Consider the following 12247-nt stretch of genomic DNA (forward strand, 5'->3'; position numbering starts at 1 on the left):
CTGGAAAAAGAGGGAATTCTGTTTGTTTTCATCTTATAAAAAGCAGACAGTGAGCATGGAAATTCTAATATTATTCTAATGTTACTCAATACAATATTCACCTTTGACGTTGACGTCGAAGTCTCTGGCTGATGTCCCAATCTTATTCTTAGCCTCACATTTGTACTTCCCAGAGTCACTCGGTGTTGCCTTAGGTATCGAGAGGAAATAGGAGTCATCAGTTGATTTCAAATCGATAGACTTAGTCTTGCGCAGGGGTTTACCATCTTTGTACCAAACAACTTCAGGTTTGGGCTTTCCTGTTATCGTCAGATCCAGATTTACACTCTCGCCCTCAAACACCTCGATTGGTTCTTGTTCTTTCTCTTTTATCTGTGGTGCTATCTGTTTCTCTTTGACGGATAAATCCCCTCGCAGCGAGGTCTGGCCAGCATCATTAGTTGCGACACACTTATATGCACCGGCGTCATCCTTCGTCAAATCTTTGATAATCAAGGAACATTTTCCATCATCATCCTCCAAGATTTTGTGCTTTTCTGAGCTACCAATCTTATTCTTGCCTTGGTACCATTCCACTGTAGGTTTTGGATATCCTTCTATAGTCACATCAAATCTTGCCTCGCCGGATTCAACTGTGTCTACATTCGTCAGCTTCTGGGTAAACAAGGGCTTGATGCTTTTTTTAGTCACACTCACTTTTCCCTCAGATGAACAAGTACCAAGCTCGTTTGTTACTACACACCGGTAAACCCCTTCATCACTTAGATCGAGTTCTTTGAACGACAGCGTGCTTTGAACTCCATCATATTGAGATTTCACTCGGTTATCCATCGCCACGGGCTTGTCGCCCTTATACCACTCTATTGACGGCTTTGGTTTCCCGGAGACCTTGCAGATAAGCTTGTAGGCATCACCTTCTTTACCTAAAGGAGGGGAAAGCTCGCTTGTAAAGGTAGGCGCCTCTCCCTTTGGTTTTGGTACTGCAATAAGAACATTCAAATTACCAATTATGCTCTTTGTATACAAATGTTTACTGTTACTTTTATTTGGCTCCTAGAAGAATATTGATCAGGTTCTTTAAATTGTTTCATATATGCTCTAGCCGTTCAAAATGTTTTTTTTGCCTTTCGTTTAACTCTACAGAGCTATTTGTGAAGAGTATCTAAAAGCCTATGCGATGTCTGAGCTGAGCCTAACGGGTTTTTACAGAAGTAACCGCAAATGCGCACCTTTAACATTGACGGTAAAATCACTGGAACACTTCCCAATGTTGTTAGTGGCAGTGCACGTGTATGTTCCTGTATCCTCCGGCGTCGATTTCTTGATAACCAACTCGTAAGTATCACCTCGGACGGTTGGGACGATTCGTTTGCTCGAAGACAGAGTCTTGCCATCCTTTAGCCATGTAACTTGAGGCTTAGGTTTGGACTTGATTTTAAAGCTGGCAGTAACATCCTGTCCTTGTTCAACATCTATGGGCTTTGTATCAGTCTGGATGAATTCTGGCGCGACCTCCTTTTCCTTCACTTTAAGCTCAGCCTTATTAGTTGTGGTTCCAGCTAAGTTGGATGTAATCAACTTGTAAAGTCCACCGTCCGTTGTGTCTACATTCTCGATTATCAGGGTATACAAAGGTTTATCTTCAGCTTTGATGATCTTGTGTTTGTCACTATCATTTAACTTGGTTGATCCATGGTACCATTCAAATTTAGGCTCAGGGGACCCACTTACCTCAACCTCAAAACGTGCTTGACCACTTTCCACAGCGTCAATATTTTTCATTGGTGTAACCGCTTCTGGCTTGAGATACTTAGGTTCTACCTTGACGTCAACAGGACTTGAGCATTTGCCGTATTTGTTCGCAATTACGCATTCGTATGTCCCAGTATCCTTCACTGAAGTGTCTTTCAGCATAAGAGTGATAATTCGACCGTCAAACGTGTAGTCGGAACGTTGATCAGGTGTGAACGGTTTCCCATCTTTCAACCATTCTATTTTTGAGTCCGGTGTAACATCTGCCTCAAACACAAGTTTTACTTGCTCTTTCTCCTTGACAACAACAGGCTTTGTTATTTCATGGATAAACACAGGGGCTTGCTTCTTTTCTTTTTTGGGTTCAATCGTTATTTTTACATCACTGGAAGACTGTCCATGTTTGTTAGTTAGCACACATTCGTAGGTTCCCGAGTCCTTTTGGGTAGCATTTTTAAATGATAACAAAATGTTACGCCCGTCAAAGGAATAATCGGAATTTTCGTCACCTTTGAAAGGTTTTCCATCCTTGAGAAATTCTATCTTCGAGTCTGGCGTAAGATCTGCCTCAAACACTACTGACACTTGCTCATTTTCGTTGGCTTGAACGGGTTTTACTTCACTAGTAAAAGTTGGGGGCTGCTGCTTGTCTTTGGGGATGTCTAATTGAAGAGTATACTCTCCAGGCTTCGCCCCTAATTTGAAAGAAGACACTTCATCTTTCCCCTTGGGTTTCGCATCTGTGTCATCAAGCTTTATGGCAAGCTCGAAAGGTTTTGTCTCTGTTTTGATAGCAGTGACCTCTTGGATCTTTTCGGAAACCTCTACTTTATTCTCCTTTAGCTTAAAAGTTGTATCAGGCGCACCTAGCTGAAGATCTACATCAACTGGCTTCATCGACATCTCAGTCACAGCGACTACTTTTTTCTCAACAACTCTGGTTGGTTCTTTTTTCTCTTGTTCTAAAGCTCTTGCTTTGAGATCAATTTTGTGTGGTTTTGCCCCAAGCTGGAACACAGATACCTCTTCTTTTTTCTTCGGTTCTGCTTTAGTACCTAAATGTATACTAACATCCATCGGTTTCATAGCAGTATCTACTGATACAACTTCTTGCTTCTCTATCTCTATCTCGGTCTTTGCTGGAGGTTTTGCCTCAGGCTTGGAAGGTCCTAGCTGGAATTGAAATTCGCGTGGTTTCCCTCCCAACTCGAGCACAGATATATCCTCTTTTCTTGTTACTGGCTCAATTGTAGCTTCATATTTTCCTGTCTCGATTTTGGTTTCCGGAACATCAAGGTTCATGCTAAGTTCGATAGGTTTTGATGTTAGCTCAACTACAGATACTTCTTTCTCAACAGGTTTCCCACCGAGGTCGAGGTGAACTTCACCTGGCTTAGCACCGATCTGGAACACAGAAACTTCCGTCTCTTTTTGTTTCGGCTTGAGTCGAGTTTCTTCTGCCTCTTTTCTTATTACTGGCTCAATTGTAGCTTCATATTTTGCTGTCTCGATTTTGGTTTCCGGAACATCCAGTTTCATGCTAAGTTCGATAGGTTTTGATGTTAGCCCAACTACAGATACTTCTTTCTCAACAGGTTTCCCACCGAGGTCGAGGTGAACTTCACCTGGCTTAGCACCGATCTGGAACACAGAAACTTCCGTCTCTTTTTGTTTCGGCTTGAGTCGAGTTTCTTCTGCCTCTTTTCTTATTACTGGCTCAATTGTAGTTTCATATTTTGCTGTCTCGATTTTGGTTTCCGGAACATCCAGTTTCATGCTAAGTTCGATAGGTTTTGATGTTAGCCCAACTACAGATACTTCTTTCTCAACAGGTTTCCCACCGAGGTCGAGGTGAACTTCACCTGGCTTAGCACCGATCTGGAACACAGAAACTTCCGTCTCTTTTTGTTTTGGCTTGGTTCGAGTTTCTTCTGCCTCTTTTCTTATTACTGGCTCAATTGTAGCTTCATATTTTGCTGTCTCGATTTTGGTTTCCGGAACATCCAGTTTCATGCTAAGTTCGATAGGTTTTGATGTTAGCCCAACTACAGATACTTCTTTCTCAACAGGTTTCCCACCGAGGTCGAGGTGAACTTCACCTGGCTTAGCACCGATCTGGAACACAGAAACTTCCGTCTCTTTTTGTTTCGGCTTGAGTCGAGTTTCTTCTGCCGCCAGCTTAAACTCTACATCTTTCCTGGTATCTTTGTCAACACGTTTCCCACTAAGGTCGAGGTGAATTTCACCTGGCTTAGCGCCCATCTGAAATACAGACACTTCCGTCTCTTTCTTCTCTGTCCTGGTTCTAGCATCTTGTGCCTCCATTTTAAACTCAACTGGCTTCATTTCTTTTCCAAGCATAGTGACCTCTACTGGTTTCTTCTCTATTTGTTTAACATCAACAGCTACTGTGTGGACCGACTCATCAGGGGCACCAAATGGCAAACTTAGCTCGATGGGCTTGAATGTTGTGTCAGTTACAATCATTTCTTTCTTCTTTTCCTCCTCGATAAAGATTGTAGCTTTGCTTGAAGATTTGCCATACTTGTTTGTGACCATGCATTCGTACGTTCCAGAATCCTTAGCAGAGGCATTCTTAAATGTCAGCATAATATTTTCACCGTCGAGCCTGTAGTTTGATTTAAAGATTTTACCATCTTTGTAAATGTCAATCTTCGAATCGGATGTTGTAACAGCTTTAAACAAGAGCGTGACGTCTTCTCCTAGCTTGGCTTTAACTTGTTGCTGTAAGTCGCTTGTGAAAGTAGGAGCCTTCTTTATCGCTGGTGCTATAATTAAAGAAACACTAACTATTAGTAGAGGTCAAAGTTACTAAAAATTTCTACAGTATGGTTGTTAGAGTTTGTTAGACTACGAAACGCTTTTCTCCTGGTGCAGTTACTCGTACAGATGAATAGGAAAGCTGTTAAGAATTCCGAAAAGCTATATGTGTATTCGGCCTTATATCAATTGTCCCAGTGTACTAGTTGTTGTGTCCTTGCTTTGCACGGTTAAAAATAGTTATCTTGCTTTTATGTGGTACACGTTGAATTGTCATATTTGCGTTATTTTGATATACATGTCATTATTTGTCACGTATAAGTTATTATCAAAAATGTAATGGTTTATTTCAGTTAACTTAAACAGGTCTTTTGGTTTTGACTTGTACCTTTGACATCAACGTTGAACTCTTTAGCATTTGCGCCGAGGTCATTTGTTGCTACACATTTGTACATTCCACAATCTTCCTTCGTTGCCTTTTTTATAATTAGCTCATATGTGTCTCCTCTTGAAGTTAAAGTCACTCTCTTGCTTGAAGTCAATGCCTTGCCGTCTTTGTACCACGCAATAATCGGCTTGGGTCTGCTCTTAATTTTGAAGCTTACTTTGATATCCTGGCCATCCTTGTAGACCATTGGAGCGGTGATGTCCTTACCCTCGAATTCAGGTGCGATGAGTGGCTCCTTGACTTTTAGGTCCGACTTGATTGTGGTGACTCCACCCTCGTTCGTCGCAATGCATTTATATGTACCAGAGTCGGTGTACTTAAGACTTTCAATGATCAGTGTATAAACAGGTCTGTCTCCGTCAGTTGACTGGATGATCTTGTACCGCCCACCATGAGTGATCTTAGTTCCACCATGATACCAGTCAACCTTTGGTAACGGGAAGGCAGACATTTCGACGTCGAACCTTGCTTGACCTCCTTCCACAGACTCTATACTCTTCAATGGCGCGATCGCTTCCGGTTTTCTTGTCTTCTGTGTTATACTTATATCTGCTGAGCTGGACGACTCGCCAAATTTGTTAGTCACAATACATTGGTAGCGCCCAGCGTCCTTTAAGGTAGCATTCTTGAACGCTAGTGTGATGTTGCGCCCATCGAAGGAGAATTCAGAGTTGCCTCCAGGAGTAAATGCTCTACCGTCCTTCCGCCACTCGATTTTAGAGTCCTTTGTTGTCACTACTTTGAAGATGAGCTTGAACTCAAAGCCTTCTCGGACTTGTAGTGGCGGCAATTCACTTAAGAACGATGGTGGTTCCTCCTTGACTTTCGGCGCTGAGGAGAAAATGCGAATAAACGTTTAGGCCACTAAATTAACGAATTAGGCTAGCGTTTGAGTTACAATAATAATATGTCCGATACGTATTACTAAGTTGTTAAATAACATTGATAGTTAATACTGCAAGGTGCTAGCGCAGATCTCAAATATTCGTTTCAATCCAATTTCAAATTTATCGATGCCAATATTAATTCCAGAACAAGCTGAATTGAATATCAATAAACGTTTTAAGAAAGCTGTCGAAAATGTTTGTTTTGGGCAAGAATGGATTGTCTGACGAATCAAATAAACCCATCTTATGATAATAACAATAACTGTTTCTCGACATACCTTCTACTTTTAGGTCAAAGCTTTGTGATGCTTTTCCCAGTGAACTGACTGCTTGGCAGGTGTAGTTGCCCGAGTCTTCTTTGGTGACCTTGATGATGACCAGTGAATAGGATTCCCCGCGTTGACGAAGTGAAACTCCGTTCGAGCTACTGATCACGTTACCATCCTTCATCCATGTAACCGTAGGTCTGGGTTTGCCCCTGATGATAAATGTTTTGTTCAGTTCAAAGCCTTCTTGGGCAGTGACTGACTGGCCCAGGTCTGTACCGTCGAATCGCGGCGCGTGTTCCCTCTCCTGCACACGTATTACGGCCTCTGATGTCTCCACGCCTAACAGATTTGTGATCACGCACTTGTATGTCCCAGCGTCTTCAGGCCTCAGATTCGTTATGATCAAAGAGCAGCGATCTCCATCTTCAAGGATTTTATGCCGCTCACTATCAACGATCAGATCGTAGTCTTTATAAAACTCGACAGTAGGTCTTGGGAACCCACCTATTTTTACATCGAGACGCATATCTGACGATTCCAAACCTTCAGTTTCTTTTAAACCAACAACGAACGTTGGTATAGCGTCCTTTCTCTTGATAGTGACTTCGGCGGAGCTAGAGGTTGAACCCTGGCTATTGGTCGCTGTGCATTTGTAGAGACCAGCATCAGAAAGTTTCATTTCTTTGAGCTCCAGAGCGCTAACACTCCCTTCATAAGACGCAACAACGCGATTGTCAGTATGAACAGGTGTATTGTCTCTAAACCACGTGATAGTTGGTTTGGGCTTTCCAGACACTCTGCAGACTAAGGTGTATTTGTCGCCTTCCTTGATCTGAACAGGGAATAGACCAGTGATGAATGAAGGTACTCCTCTCCCCTTTAATTCTGAAATTAAATATAGGATAATCAAAACGTTGTGTTTTAATTAAGGGCCTGTGGTACTCAAACCATTGATATTACCATTGCTAACAACTAAGCGCATGGGATTTTTGATTTTTGAAGAAATGAAAAAGTTATTACCAAATATGTGGTTTTCGAAGAACATAAAAATTTCTCGCAGTATCAAAATTTCGCAAATCGGATGCGTGAAGTTTTAGAAAAAAGCGATGTTAAAATGTTTCTGCAAAAAATGATGTTTGGTTTGAACCTCCGACATGTTTTTTTGTTTGGGGTTACGTGACCATGGGAAGAGTCAGATGACGTCATCACTTATGTCATTTATGTCTAAAACACTTGTTGAAAGTTCCAAGAGATTTGATAAAAAATAGAAGCTTTTATAAAACAAACAAATTTCCCTAGAAACGGACTCAAAAGATAGTACCATAGGCCCTTAAGATATGTTCTCGGTTCCCAGCTCGTTGTGAGCAATCCGGTCTCCGATTAAGCCCAGCTATTGCTGGAAATAAAGCCTAGGTCTATTATGAACGGTATACTATTTTGAACGATATCCATAAATAGAATTTAAATATAAAAATAATACCCTAGCAGCACGATTGGCGCGAAATAAATCTTCTCTTGTTTATCATAAAATAAAAACCACTAAAAAACTAAAAAAAAAACATTTTGATAATTTGAACGCAGGATCTTTTAACCTTAAGCATAATAGAATAATATTTACCTTCAACTTGAATGTCGAAGGTCCTAAGCGAGACGCCCATCTTGTTTTTTGCTTCGCATTTATACTCTCCCGCGTCATCTGCTGCTGCTTTGAACACACGCAGACGATACACATCTCCATACGACGTAATCTCCAGTTGATTAGAATCAAACAAGCGACGACCATTTTTGTACCACAAGACTTCCGGTTTTGGGGTTCCCAAAATCTTCAAATTTAACATGATCTCATCTTCTTCTTCGAAGACTAGAGGTGCACTTCTTTGTGCTTCGTCGAACTCAGGGGCAAAGAGTTTCTCTTTAACCACAAGAGCAGCTTGTACTTGACATTTTCCGACAGTATTCTGCGCTACCAGCTTGTACGTACCAGAGTCATCACGCTTCAAATCTCGGACTGTCAACGAATACATGTCCTCATTTTCTGAGATGCTGAACCGCCCACCATCAGTTAGATGTACAGGGCCACGGTACCACTCAACTCGTGGTTTGGGGAATCCAGTTACACGGACTTCGAAACGTACCTCACCGCGTTCCACCTCTTCTGCGTCTTTAATCTCGCCGGCAATTTGCGGTTTCACGTTCCGCTTTCGAACAGTCAACTCTACTTTACTGAAAGCTTTACCAAGTTCGTTTTGCACGTCACAGATATAAATTCCTTCGTCATCTTTTGTGGCCTTTTGTATGGACAATCTGCTGAAGCGTCCGTCGAAATGTGCAGATATACGATCATCAAGCTTCACAAGGGCGTCACCTTTATACCACGTGACAGTTGGCTTGGGATTGACTGAGACTTTACAGACAAGGTCGATGTCGTTACCTTCTGTTACCTCGACAGGCATCAACTGACTGCTAAGAGATGGGGCATCTCCAGCCTTGGGAGCTGCAAACAGTTTCGAAAAAAAAAGTTTATCGATGATTTATAAAATGCATTCGACCCTCTCATAAGCGATAAAAAATAGTCAAAACTTGAACTCATAGATTAAGGTTTATGGATATACGGGATTTAAATTAATAATAGGTTTAGCATTGTAGACAGTATCGAATTATCTCCTGTCGCGTAAATTGTTTTGGCTAAGGATTAGGGCACATTCGTGATAAATCGCCCTATTTTTTTTGGAGGGGGGGGGGGGGTTGAAATAAGATCAAGTCCTTAGTACCTGCTTCTCAAATAGTCAAAACTTCAACTCATAGATTAAGGTTTATGGATATACGGGATTTAAATTGATAATAGGTTTAGCATTGTAGACAGTTTCAAATTATCTCCTGTCGCGTAAATTGTGTGGGTACATTCGTGATAAATCGCCCTTTTTTTTCGGAGGGGGGGGGGTTTGAAATAAAATCAAGACCTTAGTACCTGTTTCTCTAATTAAACTGAATGCCTACTTCTCTAATGAACTACAGTCGCAATCTCCCCCAAAAGGTTCCGTTTCTCATAGCAAAACTGTGGGGGTGAATGGTCCACATTGTAATACAGCTCACCTTCTACTTTCACCATTACTGTTCTGGAGGCTGTGCCCAGCTTGTTTTTCGCCTCACACCGGTAGATTCCAGCATCATCGGGTACTGCCTTAAAGACAGTGAGTCTGTAGGAGTCCCAGCGTGAAGAGATGCCCATTCTACCAGTTTGTTGCAAAAAACTGCCATCTTTGTACCAGTTGACGTCTGGTCTAGGATTGCCCCGAATATTCATTATCACGTTCAGCTCTTTTCCGGCCTCCACCGTAATAGGCTCACCAGTGTCGTCTTCGACAAACATGGGTGCAATATGTTTGTCTTTCACATTGAGGTTTGCGTGTAAGGTCGCATCGCCGGACTCGTTAGATGCTACGCAAGTGTACCTACCACCATCTTCGTGCTTCAAGTCACCAACCACCAGAGAGTAAAGATACTCTCCTGGATTCTCAGAAATTTTGTACTTCTCTCCATGAATAATTTGCTCTTCTCCGTGCAACCACTCTACCTTCGGGTTTCCCGTAAAATGGACATCAAAGCGGGCTTGGCCGCCTTCGTAACCCTCAATGTCTCTTATCATTCCGATCGGTTGTGGACGGTTCCCTTTCTTTTTTACTAGTAGTTTAGCTTGACTTGAGGCACTTCCAAAGACATTCTTAGCTAAGCAACTGTAAGTACCCTGATCTTCAATCTTGGCGTTTAGAAATTTCAATGTACTGTAACGTCCATCGAAGGAAGCCTGCACGCGGTTATCGAGTCGGACAGGGGAACCATTTCGCGACCATTCGAATGTTGGTTTTGCCTCAGCTGACAATTTACAGACAAGGCTGACTTCATTACCCTCAAATACTTCAACTGGTCTCAGTTCACTTACAAATCGCGGCGCTTTACCATCCACTGAAACAAAAATATATACCACACGTGAGACCATCATTGATGACAGAAATAATTCCTTCCAAAAGCGATCTAAACACATCCAATATAAGAGAATAGCTGAGCTCCCCGTTCTTTAGTGTCAACGATTGTCAAGAACAATTTTAGCAAGATTTACCTTCGACTCGGACATCAAACGTCCTCGATACCGAACCATGAGTGTTTTTAGCAACACAGCGGTAGATTCCTGAATCATTTAAGCTAGCTTTGTAGATGATCAGGTAGTACATGTTTCCTTTGGGTATTATCTTGACCAACTGACTCTCCTGCAACTCCTTATCATCCTTGTACCACATCACATCCGGAGTAGGAAAGCCATTGATTGTCAGCATCAAGCTAACTTCCTGGCCACCACGTACATATACAGCGTCCTTGACTTCGTCTTCCACAAAGGTGGGAGCACAAGGCCTTCCTGTGACCTCTAGTGTGGCTTGAGAGATCGCCTTCCCCGCCTCATTCACCGCCACACATTTATATACACCGCTATCGTGACGCTGCGAATCATTTACTATTAAGGTGAACGTGTGATTCCGACTGTCCTCCAGCATCTTGTAAATGGTCCCTTCTATGAGTTTGGTTGTTCCGTGATACCATGCAACACGGGGCTTGGGGTTACCCGTAATCTGAACCTCAAACCTTGTAAGGCTTTTTTCCTCTACCTGTAAATTACTCAGTGGCTTGACTATTACAGGTTTGACTGCTTTTTCATTCACAATCAAGTTGGCGCCACAGGTAGCAGAGCCTAATTTGTTGGTGACTTTACATTTATACACTCCTTTATCTTGTTGAACAACATGTTTCAGTATTAAAGTACATACGCCATTATGGAAAGCCTCCTTCAGATGGCGATCCTTGGCGATTGGTTTGTCATCTTTTAGCCATTCAACTGTTAACTCGGGGGTTCCAATCACGTGGCAGATCAATCTAGTGTCTTCCCCTTCCCGCACTTGAAGAGGTTTCAGCGGTGTGACGAAAGCAGGGGCAATCTCCATGGCTACAAACAAAGTTGTGATCCTCAATTAATAATGTTGTTATCGAAAACAAAACAAAAAACAAATATACAGAATTTGTTGCGCATACCTTTGACAATGATGAGAAAGGTGCTAATAGTTGTCCCAAGCTTAGTCGTTGACTCGCAGCGGTAGTGCCCAGCATCATCCAGCGAGGCATCAGTCAGTGTCAAGTAGTACATTCTACCCTCTGAGTGGATCTTTCTTGTGGTATTCGTCTTGACGGGCGTGTCGTCCTTGAACCATAAAACCTTATCCGGGACGTATTTGCCCTTGACCTTCACGCTCATATCTACTTCTTGATGCTCCAGAACGGTGATTGGCTCTATAGATTAAGAATGACAATAAGTCTATGCGTTAATAACACATCACAATCATATTGTTCAGACCACGGGTTCTGGGTTAAGTGTATTATTGTTAGGTACAAGGCAAATTGTTGAATGGGTCGTGACATTGAATAGGAGTGAATAAATATGATGTCACAAAATGCAAGCATTACTTACCACATGGTAGAGACAGACGAACCTATTACCAGTCGTCAACGTGTTGGTGGTTAGGGCAGATGATGTCCTGTACTGCTTGATGAGATGGGTAGACAATGACGAGAACGGCCTTATGGTGATGTTGATTATTTAGATGGATAGAGGTAGTTTCTGATACTCTCATGACCAGGTATAATGCCGATGATTAAAGCGGATGAAACCCATTGAAGCCCATCGTCGACGAGAATGACTTTATGATGATGATTATGCTAATCCTTCAGGGTATCCTGTCTTATAGGAATCACTGTAGTATGGACGGCCTTATGACCTCGCTATATGATTGCTGAGGTGATGGCATTTGCTGCTCAAGGAAGGAAGTTTGCATGCATAGACCAAAGACGCCACAAACACAGTGAACAGAAGATAACGAGTGGACAACATCACGAGACAACAGCCGTGCGCAGTATCGTTTGTACTTGCACAAAACTCCATACCAAACACTTTCCAAACCATTAAATATTTGTTGCTTTTTATAAAAAGCCTTTCCGAATCCGAATTTTATTAAATGTGAATTCATGACACAACGATAACAGAAGCGATTTGGCTGAACACGATACAA

The 12247-nt window shown here is 42.1% G+C and overlaps 1 protein-coding gene across 6 annotated transcripts in view; it reads right to left on the reverse strand.

Moving 5' to 3' along the window:
- Window positions 1-12247, reverse strand: part of LOC5521826 (titin) — a 171210-nt gene that overhangs the window by 85889 nt on the left and 73074 nt on the right. Inside the window, exons 83-90 of one of the 6 annotated variants that reach the window (XM_048723307.1) lie at window positions 11217-11471; window positions 10255-11130; window positions 9231-10100; window positions 7756-8631; window positions 6147-7022; window positions 4922-5812; window positions 1230-4541; window positions 102-980 (exon numbers count right to left, since the gene is read on the reverse strand). The exons of the other annotated variants lie outside the window; for them this stretch is intronic. Of the exons in view, the coding sequence (XP_048579264.1) occupies window positions 102-980; window positions 1230-4541; window positions 4922-5812; window positions 6147-7022; window positions 7756-8631; window positions 9231-10100; window positions 10255-11130; window positions 11217-11471 (8835 nt within the window). The remainder of the gene's footprint in view (window positions 1-101; window positions 981-1229; window positions 4542-4921; window positions 5813-6146; window positions 7023-7755; window positions 8632-9230; window positions 10101-10254; window positions 11131-11216; window positions 11472-12247) is intronic. 6 annotated transcript variants of the gene reach the window in all.

Source organism: Nematostella vectensis, chromosome 2, assembly GCF_932526225.1.
Source record: "Nematostella vectensis chromosome 2, jaNemVect1.1, whole genome shotgun sequence".
In the NCBI taxonomy this organism is placed as follows: Eukaryota; Metazoa; Cnidaria; class Anthozoa; order Actiniaria; family Edwardsiidae; genus Nematostella; species Nematostella vectensis.